The sequence below is a fragment of the Balaenoptera musculus genome, chromosome 8 (assembly GCF_009873245.2).
Source record: "Balaenoptera musculus isolate JJ_BM4_2016_0621 chromosome 8, mBalMus1.pri.v3, whole genome shotgun sequence".
Taxonomy (NCBI): domain Eukaryota; kingdom Metazoa; phylum Chordata; class Mammalia; order Artiodactyla; family Balaenopteridae; genus Balaenoptera; species Balaenoptera musculus.
Genome location: NC_045792.1, coordinates 96,496,066 through 96,519,450, shown reverse-complemented (window position 1 = coordinate 96,519,450; position 23,385 = coordinate 96,496,066). Strand labels below are relative to the sequence as shown.

The window sequence follows — 23,385 nt, the reverse complement described above, 5'->3', positions numbered from 1 at the left end:
CCCCAGTTTTCCATCCCCCAAATCTAGTGTGATCTAAATGCCCAAAGTGGAACCAGTCGTCATCTGACCCAGACTGAACATTCTTCCTTCCCCGTCCCCGCCAGATCCCAGTGCAAGAGGTGGAGTAAACACCTTCTGACTCTTGCAGTTCCTTCACTCCTCCCTCTCATTCTAGTCACCAAGTCCTCTGTATTTTCCCTCCAGAGACTCACAGGCCCTAGATTATGAAGTCCTCTCAATATGCATCAGAAGAAACCAAGACCCAGAGAGGGGAAATAACTTGTAAAAGTTGGAGTGCTTTTAACTGCAAGAAACAGAGGACTCCAAATGGCTCCACCATCTTCCATAGTGAGAGGTCCATAGGTAGGGTCTGGAGTTACCTGTTGCCTCCTCTGCCAACATGGGTCAAGGAGGTCCAGCAACGGTAGCTCAGGTAATGAGCCTGGGTTTGGGGAGAAACTCAGTAACTATACTGCATCTTGAGTCCAGTTTTGACACGTTCTGTTTCCCCCAGTATTCCAACTATCTATTGCTGCAGTAACCCAAAAGTTTCTGGTTTAAAACGACAACAATCACTTCTGTCCCTAGTGGGTCTGGACATACACTGGGTTCAGCCAGGAGTCCTTCGTTCAGTTGCAGTCAGACAGTGACCGGGCCCAGAGTCATCTGGAAGGCTTCCTCGCTCATACCGCAAACAGTGGATGCTGGAACCTCAGCTGCGGTCAGGGCCAGCTTCACAGGATGCAACTTGTACAGCTACACAAGCTCCCACACTTAGAAGGGCTCCATGCATGGTTTAATGCTGTTGTCACCCTCTAAATTCTTAATTTTTGAACAAGGGGCCCTACCTTTTCATTTTGCACTGGACCTTGAAAATTAGATAACTGGTCCTGACTGGGGCTGTTGGCCACAACATCTGCACATGGCCTTTCCACGTGGCCTGGGCTTTCTCACATCATGATGGCTGGATTCCAAGTGTGAGTTTCAAGAGAGAGAGCGCCAGGCAGAAGCAGCATCACCTTTTACGCCCAACCTAGGTCTTCCTCTCAGAGGGGAGTGGCATGGTCCCAGTGTAAGAAGAGCAGGGTGGGATGGGAGATGCTATCACAGCTGTCTTTGGAAGATGCAGTTTGCCACATCTGCTCAGGAGCAGACCACCTCCGCATTTCTGGCCTCAACCTCCCCATCTGCAGAAGGGACCTGGGGGTTCCCTTCTGGGAAAAGGGCCAACAGAGGGGAACTTGTCACAGCCACTCCCAACTGCCCCCATTCTGCGTTGTTTGCCAGGTGCTCAGAGGGATTGGAACCAGGGGCAGTGGGGCCAGGAGGCCAGCCCAGGGGCTCTAAATGTCTACTGCCCTGGAAAGCTGAAACCTCGAAGGAAGGCAGGGACTCAGCGCCCTGACATCTGCTTCTCCTGCCGGCATCTCTGCTTGGCTGACGATTCCTCCTCTTTCATTTCTCCCTGGGGCTTGTTGTTGTCTTTCTTATTAGCTTCCCTTCAACTCCCAGCAAGGTCCCTAGACTCTGAGCTCTGCTAATTCCCCTGTAAGCCACTGGCAAGCCAGGAAGCTAATTAAATTGTGAGCTTGTGCGCACGCGCTCTCTCTGTCAGTCTCTGCAGCTCTTCTTAGTCTCTCTTCCATCTGTCTCTTCCCTTTCTCTTCCTTAGAGATCTCCCTGCCTCTCCTCACCTCTTCTGTCTCCTGCCTTTCATTCTGTGGTAGGAGTAATCTTAAATACTGCTCTGAGCCCTAACCCCCTGCTGCAGGATAAACCAAGTTCCTCAGCTCAGCATTTAAGCCCTACAACACCTCACCTGCCAGGCCTCTTTCACAAACCCTTCCCTCTTCAACTGAGCCACATACAGGCCGATCTATGCTACCTCCACACTTTTGCTCACCCTCTTACCTTAGACTGGATCCCATTCCCTTACTCCTCTATCAGCACTACGTAAAATCCTCACCATCATTTTTTTTTTTTTCGTTTTTTTTCTTTGGCCACGCTGCACGGCATGCGGGATCTTAGGTCCCCAACCAGGGATTGAACCCATGCCCCCTGCAGTGGACACGCAGAGTCTTAACCACTGGACCGCCAGGGAAGTCCCTCCTAATAACTTCTGCTTACATCTCATTGACCAGGCCTAGCTGCTGGAGACAATGGGTACGTTGCCTCCCTTCAAACTCAAGAGCCCATTCCTCATTTTACAGATGAAAAATTAAGGCCCAGAGAGGATCAGAGAATTAGGGAAGCCGCAGAGCATAGTGGGTAAGGACTGGGTTTTGGAGCTAGACAGACCTGGCTTTGAATCCTACCTCTGCATTAACCTCTTTATTCCTCATTTGTAAAATTGGGTTAGTGACATCTACTTCAGGGGATGTTAAGAAATAAGGGGACTTCCCTGGCAGTCCAGTGGTTAAGACTCTATGCTTCCACTGCAGGGGGACAGGTTCGATCCCTGGGAACTAAGATCCCGCATGCCTCACGGCGCTGCCAAAAATAAATTTAAAAATAAACAAACAAATAAGTAGAAATTAAATAAGATAATGGGCGAAATGAAAAAGCACTTAACACAGTTATCGTTCATCATCTCAGTTCGGGTTCCCCCCAAAAGCCGACCCTGAGACAGATTTGGATACAAGTAGTTTATTTAGGAGGTGATCCCAGAAGCAGGGTGAGAGAGTGGGGAAGTGAGACAAGCAAGAGAGGAAAGCAAGCAGAGCATACAGGGATAAGCAAGCTTTCCCCATGGACAACTTAGGTTCCATTCTGCTGGAGTCTTTCTGACACTGGAACAGGCCTGGGCATTGGAAATTATCCCACTTTCAGAGGGACTGAAAGCTAGAGGATTTATCCGCTAACTCTGGGCCCTCCTTGGTTGAGGGTTCCCCTGGGGGCGTTGATTCCCCACTTCCAGCCTGCCCCACACTCACGTCCAAAGCTGGGAATGCCACAGGAGAGACACAGGGAGCAAGTTCAGAAACTGTCTGCAGGTGACCTCCGAGTAGGCCTGGGGGCTTGATTGGGGGCACTGGTAGCATCTGCTACACCCTATGAAAGGAACTTGCTATGAAAATTATCACTGTGTTGTGGTAGGAGCAGACAGGAGCTACAGCCTAGCCCTAGGGCTCTTCTCTGAACCTTGCTGCCTCCTAACTTCATTCCGGTGCACCCCCAGCCTGCCCTAGATGCCCACCAGTACATGGCATCCTCCTCCGTATTCCTTTGCCAGTGGCCTCCACCTTGTCCCATCCCTTGAAGCAAAAACCCTGCTGTCATCTGCCTCAGCCACCTGTCTCCAGAGAAATGAAATGAACGTTTCATTTCTCTGCTGAAATGCTTTTGTGGACCCAGGGAAAGTGTCAGATGGCTTTCAGCCTGAGACAGACCCCCACTGGCATTTAACTGTTCTGCCTTGAGAGTCCCGCCTTCTTCCCATTCCTCCCACTGTTGGAATCACACCTTCAAAATGCACCTTCAAGATGGCAACCCCGACCTCCTTGCCCAGAAGAAGGCTTGTGGCTGCTGCAGATTGGCTTCCTGTCTTCCCCAGCCCTCCTAGGCTTCCCCCCACACCCTACCTAGGCCTTTTCAGGCTGGTGAAGGAGGCAAAAGATGGTCCTGAAGGGCTAGACAGGTGCTTCACCCTCTGTCCCCAAATGCCCCCATGCCCAGGCCAAAACGCCTCCATCCATCCCTTTCTATTGAGGCACATGTCTATTCATTTTATCATTCCCTCAGCACCCTGGAGAATACTTAATGAGTTCATCATCACCGTCAACACCTTCAGGACTAACCCATGTTAGGTTAACTGGGGTCGTGTAAGTTTTGAGAGTTCCAGAAGGAGAGCTCCAGAGGACAGGGGATTTCACGGGGCACCAGGCTTCTCAGAAACCACACAGAGGGTCTGTGGCAGAGCTCAGGCCCCCTGAGTCAATCAGGGCGGGGGGGTAGGCAGAGGGGTCCTGCTCTGGCAGCTGAAGAGTGGGGCTCTTCAAAAGCCATCCATTCGGTCAGCATCGACTGAGTGCCAGGCAGGTCGTCCCCTGCACAGCTGTCAGGAGAGGACCGCAGCCTCCCTGAGGTGGTGCCAGAGCCCAGAGTGGAAGCCATGGAAGGGCCTCGGTGAGTGCTGCGGTGGGAAGACAGCTGTTCCCACCCCTGGTGTCCTGCTGGGTCCTGCCACCCCGGCCCAGCTAGGCAGGGTGTCAGTGTCCCTCTGTAAACAGGCCCCTGGAGCCCTCCCATTGCCCTTCTCAACCCTCTCCCTCCTTGCGGACGCTGTGGAAGCAGCCTTCCTGCCAACGCTCAATTCTGCCCCAAGGACTCCCCTCCTTCCTCACCCCTTCCCCAGGGGGCACAGGCTGACCCTCTGATGTCTGGGGGTTTTGTCTTCCTCCTTCCTTCCTTACCAACCATAGGCGTTTTCCGACTTGGAGGTGAGATGACAGGTCACTGTAAGCCCTTCCTTTACTGGCAGCATTGATCCATTTATCCTTCTCTTCCCTCCGACCCCCTCCCCCGGTGCCACTCAGCTTGGACCTCTGTCCCAGCCAAACTCTCACCTTCCACTGTCCTTGCAGTCCAGAGGCTAGTGCAGTCTCTGCGCCCTGCTCCAGTCCCCTCTCCTCAATCCAGGGAGAAGGTTGGTCTGTAGAGTGCCCTGAGCCACCGCTAGTTTGGCCTCTGCCTCAGTTTCCCCATCTGCTAACTTGGATTAATGATGCCTGCTCTCCAGACCCAGAGGATGAAGCTTTAGGGAGGTCACGGAGGAGGAAGAGCCCGGTGCTCGCGCTGCCTGCGCGGGGGGCCTTCTTCGTGCGGTGCCCCTGGGCCCTGCCGCTCGGCTCCCCGGCCTCGGCGCGCCCCTCCCTCTCGCTTCCCCTCCCGCCTCTCCCCCTGCCCGCCCCTGCCCCGCCCCTCCTCGCGCGGCCCCGGAGCCTCGCTCTTCAGCAGCCCTTTTTCCCTCGCTGCCCCGCCACCCCGAGCCCACCCCGGGGTCCCAGCGCCCCGCCCGCCGCCGCCGCCGCCGTCCCCGCCAGGCCCGGCCCCGCCGCAGCGCGGGCGGTCAGTGCGCAGCCCGGCGCCCGCCCGGAGCCCAGAGCCCGGAGCCCGGAGCCGGATCGCGGGCTCGGAGAGAAGCCGACCGACCGCCGCCCCCAGCCAGGTGAGGGCTGCTCTGGGGCGCGGGGATCCAGGCTTTCTCCTTGACTGGAAGCGGGGACCGGGGAATTGGGTCCTTTTTCCCTGAAAGGAGGACCTGGGAGCTTTTTTTCATGAAAGAGGCTCAAGGGCTTTTACTCCGAAGGGATGGATAAAGGAAGGTCTGGGGGAGAGAGGGTCTGGGGTACCGTTTTCCGAGGGTTTTTCTTTTTTTTCCATGAGAAAGGATTAATTGGCTTCGTCTGTGAAAGGGGGACTTATCTTCTTGGGAGCCTGAGGGGTGTTCAAGGTAGGTGGGGAGGGAGGTTTGGGCAGAGCTTGAGGGAGGGAGTGATTGGGAATTGGGGTTTGGTAGGGAGGGGTCTCTAGAATCCCCTTAGCCTGACATGGCTGAACCTCTACCCTGGTTCTAGGGTTCTGGGTCTGTCCAGCGCACTGTGTCCTAGTTTTTTCTCTTTGAGGATGATTATTTTGAGCCTCACCTGAATGGAGCTAGGAACAGCCATTTCCTTCCCTGGAGCTGTGATGCCCACCTGACACCCTCTCACCTCTGACCTGCTCCGGGAAGTGGGTTTAGGGAAGGATGGGGACCTACGGATCTGAGAAATGGGCAGCGGTGGGTGAAATGGAGGCTGGGTACTGGACACACAGGAGGACCCTCTGGCACTGGCAGGGTGCACCAGGCTTGGCAGGAAGATTACTGAGGGTGGAGTGGGCAGGTGCTCCTGGGGCAAGACCTGCTAGGAGAGCAGCGGGGTCAGGAAGAGTTGAGATGTTCCCATACTCCCAGAAGACAAAAACGTTAAGAGTATTTTTTTGGTTGGCTTTGCTTTCTTTCCCCTTCACCCTAGATCCCAAGACTCATTCCACTCCTATTTTTGCAAAAAGTGAAACTGAGGCAGATGACAGGTTGGCTGGAAAAAGCTGTGCTTAGAATGGAAAGGTGGTGGAGAGGAAAGCACACTGAATTTGGAGTCAAAAGACCTCAAGGCTTGCCTCAGTGCTCCATGGGTGGCCTTGGGCCAAAATGCTTTCCCCTTCTGGGCCTTGGCTTCCTCCCCTATAAAATGGGAGAGGGCCCACCTGTCTCGCAGGTTGGCTGTGACACCAGATGTGTCCAAAGAGCTCTGTGAAAGGGATTGCACTGAATACTGTGAGGTGCAATCTTCACTACTGCACATGCCCCCCCTCCCGGCCCCTGCCCTCACCAAGGGTACTGGCTAGCCCGTGGGGCACCTTTGTAAGAATGAGAAAAGGTACTTCCTGTGTAAAGAGAGAGTGTTCAGCTGGGCTAGGGACTTGAGGGTCTTACTATGAGAATTAGAAAAAGGCACACTTTCCCCCAAGGGCAGCAGTTCCACACAGTTGGGCAAGTAGAATGTGGGCTGGACTCCAGCACCCACCTACCCTCAGGTGAACGTCCTCGTGCTGTGCAGCACATCTGCACTGCTGCACCTGGCAACCCTTCTTGGCAGGTCCCCGGTGTCTCCAAGAGACACAGAGATACACACACTCCCCGGGCACTTCCTATAGAGGCCCACGGCCTAGGCTGTTATCAGCTCATTTTCTTTTCTGCTTTGCCTCCACTTCAGGTCCTCAGGGTATTCAATCCCCAAAGCCTATGCCCTACTAGGAAGCATTATGTAATCCTACCCTTGGAGAGTTAGCCCTTTGAGTTTAGTGCCTTTACCAAGTTTCCAAGGGTAGGAGTTACTGAACCCTAACCCCTTATGTCAAGAACTTGATCGTCAACTATACTCCAATATAAAATTAAAAATTTAATTAAAAAAAAAAAAAAACTTGACCAGATCGATTTTCTCAAAAAATTGACTGCACTGTCATCCAACGAAGGTGTTCACACCTGCCTTCTCAGAGCATCCTCACAGTAAGCTTGTGAGGCAGGTCTCCTCCCCAATTACAGAGGGAGCCATGCCCAGAGAACTTTAGGAACTTGCCTAAGGTTTCACAGCGTGTAACGGGTAGAGCCAGGACCTGGGCCCAGGTTTAGCTGTCAGTCCTCTCCACTCCACCACTACCGAGGAACCGAGCTGCTGACCTCACAGACTTGCCAAAGCCGTGCTGGAACTGTTGCTCTCCCACTCTATCCCCAGCAGCCCCTGGCTTTCTCTTTCCCATCAGTGACCAGCCCCCAAGCCCAGAGGAAGGAGTCTCTTTCTCTTACTCTGATTTTACAGGGGGAGGGAACTACCTCAAAGCCCATCTGTTCTGTCCTCTTTAGTGCAAGAAGGGCCCCTGGAGAGTCCAGAGGTCCAGTGTGGGAGCTGACCCTTAACTGGGTCAGAGGCCAGGAAATGGGTCAGGGAGCGGCTATTTCCTTTCCTGCCAAAATGGGGGCTTACCCAGCAGCCATCATGGAGGATATCAGTATAGAGAGCCAGTGCCTGAGTGAGGCGCAGGCTAAGTAAGGACCATAGAATAGACACAGGAAAATGCAGCAAATCGGAGGCTGAAGGAAACTCAGAGACCCCCTGACCACCTTCTGCGTTTCCAGGGCCCCTGGGTGTCAAGGAGGAGGGGATGTGTAAGCCCAGCAGACAGGGCTATAGGACCCTCTGACCAGAGCATTTCTGCTTGCATCTATGGTATATGTCTGTGAGCTTTCACTTGAAAAAGGAGTTCGGTGGTTACAAAAAAAGAAAACAAAAGAAAAAAAAAAACAAAAAAAAAACACTGGCCTAATCTAATGGTCCCCAAAGTGTGGTCCCTGGACTAGCAGCATCTCTGCATTACCTGGGAACTTGTTAGAAATGCAAATTCTCGGGCCGCATACTAGATGAGGTGGGGGTGGGAGCCAACAATGCGTGTTTTAACAGGGTCTCCAGGTGACACTGAGGCCCCATGAAGTTTTAAGAACCACTGACCTAGTCCAAGTGTGTAGGAGGAAACTAGGAGTCCTAGTTGTGGGTCAAGGGCGGGTCTGTGAAGGGAACCCGTCTCCAGGCCACCCCTGCCCAACCCCTGTCTCCTTCCCTTCGTGCCTCCCCTCCCAGGCGCCATGCTGCCGCTCCTGCTGGGCCTGCTGGGCCCGGCCGCCTGCTGGGCCCTGGGCCCGGCTCCGGGCTCGACAGAGCTGCGCTCGGCCTTCTCGGCCGCACGCACCACCCCCCTGGAGGGTACGTCGGAGATGGCGGTGACGTTCGACAAGGTGTACGTGAACATCGGGGGCGACTTCGACGCGGCCACTGGTCAGTTCCGCTGCCGCGTGCCCGGCGCCTACTTCTTCTCCTTCACGGCTGGCAAGGCCCCGCACAAGAGCCTGTCGGTGATGCTGGTGCGCAACCGCGACGAGGTGCAGGCACTGGCCTTCGACGAGCAGCGTCGGCCCGCCGCGCGGCACGCCGCCAGCCAGAGCGCCATGCTGCAGCTCGATTACGGCGACACGGTGTGGCTGCGGCTGCACGGCGCCCAGCAGTACGCGCTCGGGGCACCTGGCGCCACCTTCAGCGGTTACCTGGTGTACGCCGACGCCGACGCGCCTGCGCGCGGGCCGCCCGCGCCCCCGGAGCCGCGCTCGGCCTTCTCGGCGGCGCGCACGCGCAGCCTGGTGGGCTCGGACGCGGGCCCGGGGCCGCGGCACCGGCCCCTCGCCTTCGACACTGAGCTTGTGAACATCGGCGGCGACTTCGACGCGGCGGCTGGCGTGTTCCGCTGCCGCCTGCCCGGCGCCTACTTCTTCTCCTTCACGCTGGGCAAGCTGCCGCGCAAGACGCTGTCGGTGAAGCTGATGAAGAACCGCGACGAGGTGCAGGCCATGATTTACGACGACGGCGCTTCGCGGCGTCGCGAGATGCAGAGCCAGAGCGTGATGCTGGCGCTGCGGCGCGGCGACGCCGTCTGGCTGCTCAGCCACGACCACGACGGCTACGGCGCCTACAGCAACCATGGCAAGTACATCACCTTCTCCGGCTTCCTGGTGTACCCCGACCTCATCCCCGCCGGCCCGCCCGGCCTCGGGCCTCCGGAGCTCTGAGCCACGACCCGGAGAGGAGCCCCGGGCGGCCTGGGGCGTGCATGCCAAGCCGGGACCGCGGCCCGAATGTCCCGCCGGCGCGAGCATGACGGCCCGCCCAGCGTGGCTGGACTCTGCCAATAAAGTGGGCCTGCGCCAGCGCCTGTCTGCCGGGGTCCTGCGCTTTGTCTTGACTGCGACGCTTTTGTCTCGGGCGGGGCGTGAGGGACTGACTACAGCTGGCCCCGGGTGGGCGTCGGAGGGCAGAGGGCAGGATTCGGTCAGGCCTTGGGAGGGCGAGGAGGTGGGAATTTGATTGAACCCTACTTGCCTAACCCCGTTGTGGGCTTCCCCTTCATATCCCTTTCCAGTCAGTCCCTGTAATTCCTCCCCGTTGACCTACGACGTTATTTTTAGGGCCCATCTGGTTCCTTTTTGTGACAAGGGACTTCACCCCGCTGCTTCACTGGGGCTATGGGATTCAAGGAAACGGTACATTCCTTTTCCCAGTAGGGCGTGCGCATGGGACGAGCAGTAGATATCTGGTTGCCCTGATTCCTGCCCTCCCGGGATGGGGAGGGTGGTTTGCTCAAGGCACGGGTTAAACAACTTCCTCTGACACAAGGACACAGGGCTGCAGGAGGCCAGAACAGAACATTTTATGGGATGAGCTACACAGGATCAGGACTACACCAGCCAGCCTCAGTCCCCTTCCAGCCTTACTCCCTCCTCTGAGCCTTGTCGGTATGGACCAAAAAACATTTCTCACTTCCCTGCCCCCCAGAAGATAATGTTCCTCCACCTGCTTCCCTCCATTCCTCCAACAGACTGAACTAAAAATGTCCAGTCTATTCTCCTAGCCCACATGGGGTACCTGGAGACTTAGGGACCCCCAGAGCCTTGGTTGGGTTTAAAAGAGGTATCTACATTAGGACTGGGCACTGAGCACTTACGAGTTTCCTGTAGATCCTGCCTCTCATGGACTGCCAGGGTAGGAGTTGGAGGGTCTGACCTGGCCTTACTTGGGAGCTTCCCTTTCAGCATCTGTTAAACACACTTCTCAACCCTGACCCTTCCCGCCCCCACCCCCCCCCCAACACACTGCCTGCAAGTCCTGCCCTTAGGTCTGTGCCTGCTGCCTGGGACCCAGAGCCTGGGCCCAGGGAAGAAGATGGGGGAGGGGTAAGCTGGGGTCCGGGGTACAAGCTGAGCCCAGAGGCCCGAACACAGTGGGAAGAACCAGGTGCCAGATGGAGGGCACTGGCTCAGGTAGGGGGTGGGGTGGAGGGGGCTGGGGTGAGAATGACAGGCAGAAGGGGAGGGTTAGGGGAAGGGGTCAAGGGTAGAGGCCTAGGGCCCCAGAGAAGGGGGCTGGCCCTGGGGGCAGAAGCCCTTGCACAGGTCCCAGAGTGTTTCCTGTGCCAGGAGGGTGAAGACCTGGGCCCAGCGACCTCTCTCCTCAGCCTCACTAGCCACGTGGACCCGGTAGACACAGGACAGGCCTGTGAGGAGCAAATGTTCAAAGTCCCAAGGGCTAAGAGGGGGTCCCTTCTGCAGGTCCTGGAACTGCTGCAGCCGCTGCTCAGCGCCCTCCAGGTCACTGGGCACATGGTGCTGCAGGAGGAGACTGAGCCGGCGGCCTGGACGTGTGGATGCCAGTTCCTCGTCCTGGATGTGCAGCTGCCCCATGATATCCAGCTCCAGCCCAGACCAGAGCAGCTGCAAGGGGAGCCATGTAAGGGGTGGGCTGGGGCCTAGGGAGCGGGGCCGGGGGGGGGTGGGCATAAGCAGGCAGTAGGACCCATGCTGGGTTGGCTCCCCTCCCCCAGCAGCCCCAGCTTGAGGCATCCCCCTTCCCAACCCTGAGCTTAGGGACATCTGGACACTCCCACCCCCATGTCCCAGGCTGCAGGAAAGACCTCAAACATCACTTCCGGGGCCTCTGGCTCCTGCAGGCCACCTCCCACGCTGGTGCTGTCCATGGGCTGCCCTGGGGCAGCAGAGAGGAGTCAGGGCCCTGCCAAGCTCCTCCCTGAACACCCCAGCCTCCCAGGAGTGCCCCTCAAGCTGCGTGGTAGGGGTGCCTAGAGGTTCTTCTATCTACAAAAGAACAGGAACGCCATCCCATGTCCACCTCCCCCTACACACATATGCACATTGACATTCACTCTCTCAGGCATAGGTCTTATGATCCCAAAGCATCATCCCAAACCCAGATACTGTCTTGGCAAATGTCCAGGACTCCTCCTTGAACTTCTACACTTCACTTGGCCAAGAGCTCCAGGCCAACGGGTCACAAGACACTTCACTTCCCATTTCCCCTCCCTATAATCATCTAGGGACAGCATGACCTAAAACAGTGCCAGTGACCCTCCCCAAAGGTCGAGGACCCCTTTGAGAAGAACCTATTTCTTTCCTGCTCCTCGGTAAGTGACCGTGTGCAAGGCAGGGAGGCCAGGCAAGGCAGGATGTCTGTTGCAGCTCCCTTCACCCCTCTTCTGGGGTGCTGCCTAACCCTTGGAATGACTGTCCGAAGCCCAGGGCAGGTTAAGAGGTCCTCCTTTGCACACCAGCCAGAATAAGCCCCAGGCCCATTGAGAGCACCTAGGGCTATCTCCCCTCACTTCACCCGGACCTTTCTGGTTCTGAGTGGGGCCCACACCTTTCCCTCCCCCACCCACAGCACAGGTCAGCCTGCCACCTGTCATGCCCTCAGTCCCTAAGCCCTGCTAGGCTCAGATAGGACCAAGTGTAACTGCTGTCAGCCAGCAGCCTTCCTTGGCTCCTGTCCACCACACCCTAAGGCCCCGGTACCTGCACGGTGCTGGGTTGTAGTCACCCCAGGGAGGAAGCAAATGGCTACCATTAACCAAGCCAGGAACTGCATTGTCCCAGCCGTGGCCCACCACGTCCTCTGAGTCTTATTCTCTCCGGCTGCTCTCTGCACCTCTGTCCGCCTGCAACACACCAGGGCTCCAACTTTCCACTGCAGGCTCCAGCCGTTCCCTGTTTTGCGTGTCATTCTTCCGTGCTTAACAGGGAGGGGCTGGCTCTGGCTTCCTAGGGGCTCTTTCCATCCCACAGAAATGTGGAATCTTTGGTTGTTGGCAGTAAGAGCCTGGCTCCTGGCTTGTCAGGCCCTTAGCCTATTCCTGCCCAGATGGGCAGGATGCTTAGTTAATAGGAAGAAGGTGTTTGGTAGCAAACAGCTCTGACTTAGCCCTCCCAAAAGGTAGGCAAGAAGGGGGCTTCCCTGGTGGCGCGGTGGTTAAGAATCCGCCTGCCAATGCAGGGGACACGGGTTTGAGCCCTGGTCTGGGAATATCCCACATGCCGCGGAGCAACTAAGCCCGTGCACCACAACTACTGAGCCTACGTGCCACAACTACCGAAGCCCGCACGCCTAGAGCCTGTGCTCCGCAACAAGCCACTGCAATAAGCCCACGCACCGCAACAAAGAGTAGCCCCCGCTTGCCGCAACTAGAGAAAGCCTGTGCGTCGTAACTGGAGAAAGCCCATGCGCCGCAACTAGAGAAGGCCCACACGCAGCAACGAAGACCCAACACAGCCAAAAATAAATAAATTTTTTAAAAAAAATTAAAAAAAAAAAAAAGGTAGGCAAGAGCCCAGGCAGTTAGTTACACTACTATCTGTCGTCACCCCCAAAACATTCTGCAACTGAGTCCAGCCCCTGACACCCAGTCCAGCCCAGCCCAGTCCGGCCCAGCCTCCAGGGAGCCCCTCAGTAGCCAAGAGCAACAGCTGCAAAGCCTGGTCTTTCAACTGCCTGGTGGGCTGGCTGAGCGGCCCATTGACAGGCAGAGAAACACTTCCACCTCAGGCACTCAGCCATGGGCTGAACAGACTGCAGACTAGCTGGGGTGGCGAGTACTGCTTCCTGGCAGACAGATCTGCAGCTCCTGATTGTCTTTTGCCCCAGACTGGGACCCCCTCTGCTTGCTTACAGCATTCTCAGCTCAGGCCAGAGTGCAGGAAGATTCCCTTAGGCCAAGCATGATGGACTGTCAGGTTGCAGGGAGCAGGACACAGGGTTCAAAATGAGCTGAAGCTCTTCTTGGCTCTGCCTGTTGGCCCATGGAACCCTGTGATTGTTTGGATAGGATGAGGATGAGGGTGGGTGGAGGTTGCCCTACTTCCACCCAGGCCCCTGGATCCATCAGCTGCCACCAGACAGTATGCTGTGACAAGGGGCTTTCTCCAGCAGTTGTTGAGACCCCTCCAATTCTCAGGAGAGGCCCTGCCACACCCATCCTGAGCCCTGTGGATTGTGAGAACTTTCAATTTCAGCTCCAGAATCTCTCTCTCAGAAGTATATCCAGGCCTGCAGGTCACCATGTCTGCTACTGCACTATTTAGTCCCATTAAAATAGACTCCCTGTTTGGAAGAGTCTAAGGGAGTCGGCAAAACCCCTGCCTGCACCTCCCTGCTCTGCTGAGTCAAAGCCTCACTTCTACTCATGAAAAGCACACAGGAAGTGGTGAATCTAAGTAGGATTTTATTTACAGGGACATTCAATGATAGATATGGCGCTTTCTAGGATACACATGCCTTCCCTGAAACTACTTGGTTTCGGGTTTCTTGTCTCCAGCTTCAAGCTTGAGACTCTCAGGGGGCTGGCGATAGGCAGGGAACGTCTCCCATGGGCTGTTCAGATCAAACTTGCGGAACTCTTGGGCCAACTCCACCGGCTCGGCCACCACCCGCTTCACCTCATCGTCATAGCGTAACTGCAGAAGAAAAAGGCAGGCTTGAGCATTGAGGAAGACCTTGTTACAGCCACTAGAGGCCCACTTTCCCAAAGCCTTCCTCAGCCCCTTTACTTCTCTGTCCTTGACTCCTGTCCCAGCCTCTGTTAAGTCTCCATCCTCATCTGTGTTACCCATCAGATCACAACCCAACCACAGTCTAAAATGGCCTCTATCTCATGCTCTGCCATCACCCAGGCAGGCCCCCCTGCCCACCATCCCCACATCATGAGCTCTGAGCTCCTTTTCCACCAGAACTGACTTTGCTCACCCATCCACACACATTTTTTTTTTTTCTTTTTTGCTGCACTGTGCGGCTTGCAGGATCTTAGTTCCCCAACCAGGGACTGAACCCCGGCCCACGGCAGTGAAAGCGTGGAGTCCTAACCACTGGACCGCCAGGGAATTCCCTCCACACACTCTTATAAATTGACGGTAAGCATTTGCCCATGATGAGGGAGCAAGTTAGTGGCTGGAAAGAATAAACCTAAGCTGGCAAGCACTCAAGTTCAGGCCCTGTGGCCTTGGCATTATCACTGCCACGATGCAAGGCAATAAATGTGGCATGGCTTTTCTTGTTATTGGAAGATCAGTTGGATAAGGTAAGGACAACTGGGTGCTGGGAATGGGACCATGCTAAACACTAAGAAAACAGGAGCATTTGGGTGTGAAGTGATGGGCTGGATTGCCACTATCTCAACATTTCTAAAAAGTTACTTTGCTACAAAAGCACGTGTGTATGTATATAACAAACCATCTTCCTGCTAATAACCTGCAACATGTTGCAGTGGTAAAGTAAAGCACTGAAATTCTTTGTAAGGCTCTTATAGGCAATTGTTACTGGCCTTGCCTCTGGCCATTCTCAAGGGCTGAACATTTAATGTCTTGCCTTCTCAGAGATCCAGGGCAGGGTAAAAAGATGCTCCACTTTCAGATCTTGGTGACAAACTGTGTCCTCAAGTCTGCCTTGGTCATTAAAATGACCATTAAAATAATGGCTAACATCAATTGAACATTTACAATACTCCCCTTTTAAACATACATCAATTAGTTTTCTGCAAATCTACTACTGTTAAGTACTATTATTGGTCCCATTTTGCAGATGAGAAAACTGTGTCAGAGTGGAGCTAGGACGGAATCCAGTACTGATGCTCTTAAGCCACCGCAATCCAATGGCCATAATTCCTGCCCAGGATCCCTACCAGGTCCTCCCTGCCCAGACTGCTGCCCAGTTCCAAGGCTCCTACCTCAACATAGCCAGACAGGGGGAAATCTTTCCGGAAAGGATGTCCCTCAAAACCATAGTCTGTTAGGATCCTTCTTAGGTCAGGGTGGTTAGCAAAGAAGACTCCAAACATGTCCCAAATCTAGAAAAAAGAGGCACTCAGGCAACCAGCCATCACAGCCAACACAGGGTGAGGGGCTGCACTGTATCCAGTAATTTCAATCAGTTCTGCAACTCCGGCCCAGCGGCGGGTCCACCACGTCCAGTAACTCACCTCCCTCTCATACCAGTTGGCTGCCTTGTACACAGACACAGAAGACTCAATGGGTGTCAGCTCATCTGTATAGGTCTTCACACGGATCCGGGAGTTGAAACGCAGAGAGAGCAGGTTGTAAACAATCTAGGGAGAATGGAGGGAGCTGGAGGACCAAGAGGACCACAGGCTGAGGGGTGTGGTACAGAAGTCCCTGAGTGGGAGCATAATAATGAGGATACAGGGCGGGTTAAAGTTCCACCCTGTGAACCTGCCTTCTGTCCCGAAGTTCAAAACCTCAAGATGCTCCTATACTCGCAACTACTTCCAAAGGCCTAAGCCACACTATAGCTCAGCCTGTCAGCATGCTTGTCTTTGCTCATGCTACTGGATGCCTCCCGACCTGCCCTCCCTCACTGGGCTAATTCCTGGTCTCCTAGTTACCCATTAAGATTCAGCACAAACTTTCTCTCTCCCTTCATAAAAGCCTCCTAGACAGGGCTAAATCCCTCGCCTGTGTTCTTATAACATCCCGTGAATTATGTTATTACAGTAAACTGTTTTATGTGTCCTTCTTCCTCACTAGAGTGTGGGGGACTCCTGGAGGGCAGGTATTGGGTGTTATTTCTCTCTCAATCTCAGCATCTGGCAAAAAGTAGATGACCATACTAACAATAACAATAGCTATATGTATTGAGAACTTATTGTGTGCTAGCAGTCTACCTGTACTATCTCATTTAATCCTCACAACCACCCTATCAGGTAGGGTGGTTTTACGCTTTTTTTGTACTTACTTTGCACATAAGAAAACTAAAGCCAGAAAAATCAAAGAAAATGTTTGAAGCCACACAGCCTACTAATGGCAAAGCTACAATTCAAACTCAAGGTCTGCCTGATTCTGAGGCCCTGGTTTAACTGCTGTGTTGTATTGTTTGACCTGAACAGAAACTAAGGAGGCTATGGTTCCCAAAGGTAGCTATCACCCTAAAACTGTTCTGTCCCCTTTCCCTCCTTTACTCTCCAAACCTCAAATCTCCTGACTGACCTCAAAACGGTTCTGCCGGGTGGGGATATCCACCGCTGTCAAGTCAGCCAAGGATTTGAATTGTGCATTGGTGTGATCCCTGAGGAAAGTCAGCACTGGGATGACTCCATCAGGATGGATACAGATCTCTAACTCATTGAAGCAGGACACCTGCAGACATGGAACAGGAGAGGAGAAGGAACAAAGCTACAGAGGGAGCAGCTAACTTCAGCTGGAGTCTCCTGGTTTAAGGCAGAGAAAAAAGACCAAGTTGGGATGGAGGAATCTGTGGTTTGATTCCAGGCTGCCCACTCCCACGTGCCCTGAGAACACGGTTCTTTCTTTCACTGTTGTTTTTTTTTTTTTTTTTTTGCCACGTGCCACGTGGCATGTGGGATCTTAGTTCCCCAACCAGGGATCGAAAGTGCGGAGTCCCAACCACTGGACCGACAGGGAAGTCTCAACATGGTTCTTTCTTGACCCAAACCCAAACAACAGTAGTGAATATTACCTGAACTTGTTGGACATACTTGGGCAGGATTTCAGCCACATACTCTCCAAAAGCTGAGAGCTGCTTCTGGGCCACATCATTCCGTGGTCTGACAGTGGCTGGAAGGAGAAGGCATATTTAAGAAAGGAAAGTACAAGGCAGCAGCTAGCCCTGCATTCAGTCTCTCAAGCTTGTAAGGGGTGCTGTTTCCCAGTCAGGACTCCCTGCAGAACCTTGAGAAAGGTGAAGTGGAAGCTTCCTCTTCCATGGAACAGGAAGTGATGAAAACATAGGGAAAATGCCACCTACACAGTCCACAAAGCCTCACCTTATTACTGCAGCTGGGGTGTCTGACTCTTCTCAAAACTACTCCATGGTTCTTCCTTCACAATGCCTGCATTTCTGCTAAAGCAGCATATGTCTCAGCTCTCTTACCACAGTAGAAGCTCTTTAAGCGTGAGAACCAGAACTTTTGCTTCTCTTTATCTCCTTAGCATCTGGCTCATAGCAGGTTCTCCAGCGAAGAACTTCAGGGCTGAAGAGCCATCACAGATTATGTAGTTGAAACTTTTTTTTTTTTTTTTTTGACATAGATGAGGAAACTGAGGCCCAGAAAGGGGGAAATGTCAGGTTTCCTGACTCCCACTTGGCTTATGTTGACTGTAACTTATCTCCGCACACTCATTCATACAACACTAAATCACTGAGCAACCACACATCATAGGCTGCAGAGTAACTGTTAAGTTTTCTCTGCCTTTGGCAGCAGGCAGGCCTACTTTGTCACTTACTAGTGCTGTGATCCTGGGCAAGTTACTTCTCTGGACTATTTCCTGCTCTACAGTAGAAGAGCATAATACTATCTACCTCATAAGATTGTTGTGAAGACTATAATCATTCATTAATCGCTTAGCAAGGTGCCTGGCACACAATAAGCATTCAAGTAACGTGGGCTACTATTATAACAAGACTCAGAGGCCCAAAGTTTAGGTTTCCTGCTTTTAAAGAGCTGACAGTTTAATCAGAGAAAAAGGGAATCATGGAAATGGACAAGGGGCAACAGGACCATAACAGAGAGGCCTAAGGGCACAGGGAGGGCCCGATTCTGCCTGCAGAGTGAGGACCATTGGAGTCAGCTCTCTAAGGACGAACAGAGACTTGCCAGGAAACGCAGAGGAGGGCAGCCCAGGACAAGGGCAAACATCTGACAAAGGGAATGAACGGGGCCCCCGCCTGTAGTCCCGAGAAGGGCCGGACCCGCACATACTCACGGCGCGTGTCTGCCGCAGTGCTTTCCCTCCTCACCGGCAGCAACAGCACCAAGGGTCTCCAGGCCACTGCATGGGAAGATAGACACCGAAGCGCAGGGTGAGGCCTGAGGAACTCCCTGCGCTGGGCGTGTAGCCGTTCCTGCCCCGGGCCTCAGCCAGCTGTCCACTGCTCACCTCTGGCCAGCGCAGCGGACCCCACGAGCCCCAGCCAACACCCCCGAGCCGCTGCTGCCGCCGCCGCCGCCATGTTCCCCGGATGCACTCCAGGTAGCCGAGGGCAGACCTGTAGGACACGGAGCCCCAAGGGCACGGACCGGAAGCGGAAGTGTGCAACAGATCTTCTTCTGGGCGGACGCGGAGTCGGAAGCAGAGGTTCCGGGCTCCGGAATGAAAGGAGGGAAGGCAGGTGAGAAAGCGAAGCCCGCAGGTGGGGAAACCGTGAGGTGAACCGTGCCCTAGCTTGGTGTGACAGAGGCTGGAGAGAAGGCAAGGATCCTAAGGAACCAGACTGGTGAGAGAAGAAGGGGCGAGAGGTCTGGGTTCCACATTCCACACCCCTCCCCCGCTCCCTGAGCTAAGCTTTTGATGAGGGCCGGCGGGCAAGGCTAGGGGGAGGGGGAGAGACGAACGGTTTCCCTAGCGACCGTTTCCCAGGCGACTCCAGGTGAAGCGGGAACACTGCACGTGGCGGTGGGCTTCCTCGGGCCCCGTGCTAGGGACGGCTGGGCTCCGTCTCGAGTTCTGGGAGGAAGCCTTGGGGAGTCATTAGGACGAGTGGGGAAGTGCCCGGGAGAGGCTCAGAAAAGAGCAAATGTGGACCTGAGAGATGTCCCGGGACAAACCTCAGATTGTAAGGTCTGGATTCCCTGCGCGGGGAAAGAGGGGCCTGGCCACAAGGACATGGGGATCTTTTTGTCAGGTTCTGCTGCCCCGAGCCTCACAAGTTTTATGCTAATGGTTATTTGGTTAGTAAGGCTTTTTGCCAGGCTTTTAAAAGCATAGGCTTCCTCCAATCCCTCGCTTTCATGTGTTGACCTAAATACCAGGCCTTTTGTTTCATAAAGAAAAGGAGTATTCCGTGTTTTCTCAGGGAAACACCCAGAGTACGAAATTTTTATTTCATTAGGAATGTGATGTCACTGCAAGAGAATGAGTCCAGCTTTGGTTGAAGGAGAACATCAGCGATGTCATTAACAGGGCCAGGACTAAGGCTAATCTGGGCCGACTGTGCCCTCACTTTTCCCTTCTCCCTGCCTGCATTGGACAATTGGATTCATAGACTGTGGCTATGGATTACTTAAGTTATTCAGGGTGGTGGTGTTTTGCAGACAGCTGGCAGAGAGAGAAGTGGGCGACTACCATGGAATCACCAGAGGAGCCTGGAGCATCCATGGATGAGAACTACTTTGTGAACTACACTTTCAAAGATCGGTCACACTCAGGCCGCGTGGCTCAAGGCATCATGAAACTGTGTTTGGAGGAAGAGCTCTTTGCTGATGTCACCATTTCAGTGGAAGGCCGGGAGTTTCAGCTCCACCGATTGGTCCTCTCAGCTCAGAGTTGCTTCTTCCGGTCCATGTTCACGTCCAACCTGAAGGAGGCCCACAACCGGGTAATTGTGCTGCAGGATGTCAGCGAGTCTGTCTTCCAGCTCCTGGTTGATTATATCTACCATGGGACTGTGAAACTTCGAGCTGAGGAGCTGCAGGAAATTTATGAGGTGTCAGACATGTATCAGCTGACATCTCTCTTTGAGGAGTGTTCTCGGTTTTTGGCACGCACAGTGCAGGTGGGCAACTGCCTTCAGGTAATGTGGCTGGCAGATCGACACAGTGATCCTGAGCTCTACACTGCTGCCAAGCACTGTGCCAAGGCCCACCTGGCCCAGCTGCAGAGCACAGAGGAATTTCTCCACTTGCCCCACCATCTGCTCACTGATATCATCTCTGGTAAGTTGAGAGAGGGGGAACATCATACCCAGCTACACCGGTATGATGTTCAGTGAATGTTCTAGTTTAGGAGAAGGGTACCCTCAGGCTTCCTGGTGTTAGTTTACATTATTATTCTTGATAAGAATTTAGATACCTTCTGAGAGAGAGTGAGTTGAGATTTAGTAGCTGATATCAGAGACAGAGTCCCTTCCAGACGAAGAGGCTAGGAAAACAAAGCAACATTTTACAGTATATACAAATATTGGATTAGAAAGAAAAAAAAAAAGCAGCACTTAGCCACAAAAGGTAGTGAGGAGCTATCTGCATTTATATTCTAATCTCTCTTGTGCATAAGTGGTCTCATCCATTCTGTACTTTGCAGGTATTTGTGGGACTAGATACGTAAGTAAATTGACAGTGAGTCAAGATACCTAAATAAGAAGCTTCTCAAGTGATTTGCCAACTTTTAGGTAACAATCCTGACTCCGCAAGTGAGGTATAACCATACTTCAAGTGTGAGTTTTGTAGCCTAGTAGATTGCTTCCATGGCAAGTAGGAGAATATCAAATCATCCATTTTGATTAAAAGAAACAAGGCAATTTTGGGGAATTCCCTGGCAGTCCAGTGGTTAGGACTCCACGCTTCCACTGCAGGGGGCACGGGTTCGATCCCTGGTCGGGGAACTAAAATCCCGCATGCCACATGATGCTGCCAAAAAAAAACAAGAAAAAAAGGCAATTTTATGTTAATTTCTCATACACATACATATACATACACGGTGGTAGTCTAACAAAGAGGTTCACGTTTTTAAAGCCACTTGTTCTAAATTTACCTTTTGGATTGTCAGATTGCCATTGACCATACCTTTCCTCTGGTATTTACAGATGGAGTTCCATGTTCCCAGAACCCAACAGAGGCAATAGAAGCCTGGATCAATTTTAATAAAGAAGAAAGAGAGGCTTTTTCAGAGTCACTCAGGACTAGCTTGAAGGTAAGGCAGATATCTTTAGGGTTGGGACACCATGATATCCATGCACTCCAGCCATTTATTGGCCTGGCCTCTTTGATGCTGGTAAATAAGTCTCTGGCTTGAAACTGATAAGAGCCGGGGAGGAGGATGTGTGTGTGAGATCAGAAGCCACCAGCCTCTGGGCTCCAAAGCTCCTTGAGAGAACTACTCTCATCATTACATTAATAATCCGAAGTACCAGCTCATGATAGTTATAAAAAAAGCTGGAATGAGCGTAACAGGTTTTCTGTTCCAGCGTAAGATGCCTGAAGGAGAGCGTAGAGGAGAGTCAGGATGACACACAGTAACTAGAGCCAAGTAGGTTAGAGCAAGGTACAAGTGTGTGGTCTAGGACCTTAAGGATATGTGTCTCAAGTGAGCCTTAGCCTAGAACTGATAGATACCATTTATACCTTTAATTTCACCAATAGGAAATTGGGGAGAATGTACACATTTACCTGATTGGGAAAGAGTCATCTCGTACCCACTCGTTGGCTGTGTCCTTACATTGTGCAGAAGACGACTCCATCAGTGTAAGTGGCCAGAACAGCTTGTGCCACCAGATCACTGCAGCCTGCAAGCATGGCGGAGACTTGTACGTGGTGGGAGGGTCCATCCCACGGCGCATGTGGAAGTGCAACAATGCCACTGTGGACTGGGAATGGTGTGCGCCTTTGCCCCGTGACCGACTCCAGCACACCCTGGTGTCTGTGCCTGGGAAAGATGCCATATATTCACTGGGTGGCAAGACACTGCAGGATACCCTCTCCAATGCAGTTATCTATTATCGGGTAGGTGATAACGTCTGGACTGAGACAACCCAGTTAGAGGTGGCTGTGTCAGGGGCCGCTGGTGCCAACCTCAACGGGATCATCTACTTACTAGGGGGGGAGGAGAATGACCTGGACTTCTTTACCAAACCGTCTCGACTCATCCAGTGCTTTGACACAGAGACAGACAAGTGTCACGTGAAACCCTATGTGCTGCCCTTCGCTGGCCGCATGCACGCAGCTGTGCATAAGGATCTGGTGTTCATCGTGGCTGAAGGGGACTCCCTGGTGTGCTACAATCCCCTGCTAGACAGCTTTACCCGGCTTTGCCTTCCTGAGGCCTGGAGCTCTGCCCCATCCCTCTGGAAGATCGCCAGCTGTAATGGGAGCATCTATGTTTTTCGGGACCGATATAAAAAGGGGGATGCCAACACCTACAAGCTTGATCCTGCCACTTCAGCTGTAACTGTCACTAGAGGCATTAAGGTGCTGCTTACCAATTTGCAGTTTGTGTTGGCCTAAGGCTGTGAGGGGAAGAGCAGCTGACTTTTGCCCTCCCTTTCTCCAGCACCTACCCATCCAAACTCAAAGTCCCGGAGGCCCCCATTCAGGTACTATGTTATTTTTTGGCACATGTTAGAAAGGCAGCGCCTAAACCCTTGAACTCATAAGGGTGTTCCGTTTGGGGCTTTTTAGACTGCTGCTTCTCAGCTGGCTGCTTGAACTGAGAGTAGGCCAGCCTGTTCGCCATCCCCTTGGAATCCTGTGCCTCCCTACAGAGCATGTAGAGCAAGCCTCTTCTCCGCCCTTAGGCACAGCCTCCCCTCTTTACCTGATCAGTGTTAAATAGAAGCACCCCTGATCCCGGGACAGAAGGAAAGATGCCCAGTCTTCCTTTTTTTCCATAGCCTGTTAAGTGGCTAATTGGTCATTTTTCCACGAAGAATTAGGTGTTAGAGTTCTCCTTCAGGCTTTGGCTGGGAGAATGGACTAAGCTGAAGGTGTCCTTCACCAGCAAGAGTCTACCCTAGAATTCAGGACGTTCGTCTGTTGTTTTTCATCTGTCTGTCAAGAAATGTATACTTTGGTTTTATTTTTGGCTTATTCCAAGGAGTAAGCCAGAAAGAAGTAGAAAGGATTATTTCTGATTAATCACAGAAACTTTTTTCAAACTCAAATATATAAGGTCTCTACTCTTTTAAAAGCTCTAAGCTAAGCCAAGAGCTAGGAACTGTTCATACAAATAAAAGTTTTTGAAGGGATATGTGTGTCTGTTTTGAATTCTGAAGCGGTGACTTCCTAGGGGAAACTAATTACATACCCACACATTTCTAAGTCAGTCACAATACTGATTGAATCCCATACTTCCTTGTCTGCATACAGGATGACTGCTCCAAAAGTGAGGAGAGCCCCAGAGGGCCAGTGAATTAGGATTCTGACAGTGGCAAAGAGCCATAGCTGAGTATTTCTCTTCTCTTTTCCTAGTGTTAAACGTCTTTGAGTTATGGGGGTAAA

The 23,385-nt window shown here is 53.0% G+C and overlaps 4 protein-coding genes across 10 annotated transcripts in view; 2 read left to right on the top strand and 2 right to left on the bottom strand.

Annotated features, from left to right (window-relative positions):
* MTCH2 (mitochondrial carrier 2) overlaps positions 1-9,308 on the top strand; it is a 43,841-nt gene extending 34,533 nt beyond the window's left edge. For both annotated transcript variants that reach the window (XM_036859735.1, XM_036859736.1), the window contains exons 13-14: positions 4,639-5,167; positions 8,175-9,308. In XM_036859735.1, the coding sequence (XP_036715630.1) occupies positions 4,639-5,167; positions 8,175-9,154 (1,509 nt within the window). In that variant the 3' untranslated portion in view covers positions 9,155-9,308. The remainder of the gene's footprint in view (positions 1-4,638; positions 5,168-8,174) is intronic.
* A 1,147-nt stretch (positions 9,309-10,455) lies between these two features.
* FAM180B (family with sequence similarity 180 member B) lies at positions 10,456-12,025 on the bottom strand. 2 transcript variants are annotated; one of them, XM_036861880.1, is made up of 2 exons: positions 11,948-12,025; positions 10,456-10,852 (listed from the first exon to the last, which is right to left on the bottom strand). In XM_036861880.1, exon 2 carries the CDS (start codon positions 10,820-10,822, stop codon positions 10,484-10,486), a length of 339 nt encoding a protein of 112 aa, XP_036717775.1. In that variant the 5' UTR covers positions 10,823-10,852; positions 11,948-12,025; the 3' UTR covers positions 10,456-10,483. The 2 variants fall into 2 exon arrangements, with proteins under 2 accessions (XP_036717775.1, XP_036717774.1); XM_036861879.1 differs by lacking the exon at positions 11,948-12,025 and adding an exon at positions 11,053-11,488.
* Positions 12,026-13,630: 1,605 nt separating this feature from the next.
* On the bottom strand, positions 13,631-18,497 carry NDUFS3 (NADH:ubiquinone oxidoreductase core subunit S3). Of its 2 annotated transcripts, none has more exons than XM_036861121.1 (7): positions 18,335-18,497; positions 18,161-18,226; positions 16,914-17,011; positions 16,424-16,573; positions 15,400-15,525; positions 15,148-15,267; positions 13,631-13,882 (listed from the first exon to the last, which is right to left on the bottom strand). In XM_036861121.1, exons 1-7 carry the CDS (start codon positions 18,405-18,407, stop codon positions 13,715-13,717), a joined length of 801 nt encoding a protein of 266 aa, XP_036717016.1. In that variant the 5' UTR covers positions 18,408-18,497; the 3' UTR covers positions 13,631-13,714. The 2 variants fall into 2 exon arrangements, with proteins under 2 accessions (XP_036717016.1, XP_036717015.1); XM_036861120.1 differs by having other exon boundaries at positions 18,161-18,229; positions 18,335-18,454.
* Positions 18,489-23,132, top strand: KBTBD4 (kelch repeat and BTB domain containing 4). Of its 4 annotated transcripts, none has more exons than XM_036861118.1 (4): positions 18,489-18,566; positions 19,489-20,109; positions 20,976-21,082; positions 21,532-23,132. In XM_036861118.1, the coding sequence occupies exons 1-4, from the start codon at positions 18,548-18,550 to the stop codon at positions 22,390-22,392; spliced, it is 1,608 nt and encodes a 535-aa protein (XP_036717013.1). In that variant the 5' UTR covers positions 18,489-18,547; the 3' UTR covers positions 22,393-23,132. The 4 variants fall into 4 exon arrangements, with proteins under 4 accessions (XP_036717013.1, XP_036717014.1, XP_036717011.1 ...); XM_036861119.1 differs by having other exon boundaries at positions 18,521-18,671; XM_036861116.1 differs by having other exon boundaries at positions 18,526-18,671; positions 19,287-20,109.
* The last annotated feature ends 253 nt before the right edge of the window (positions 23,133-23,385 follow it).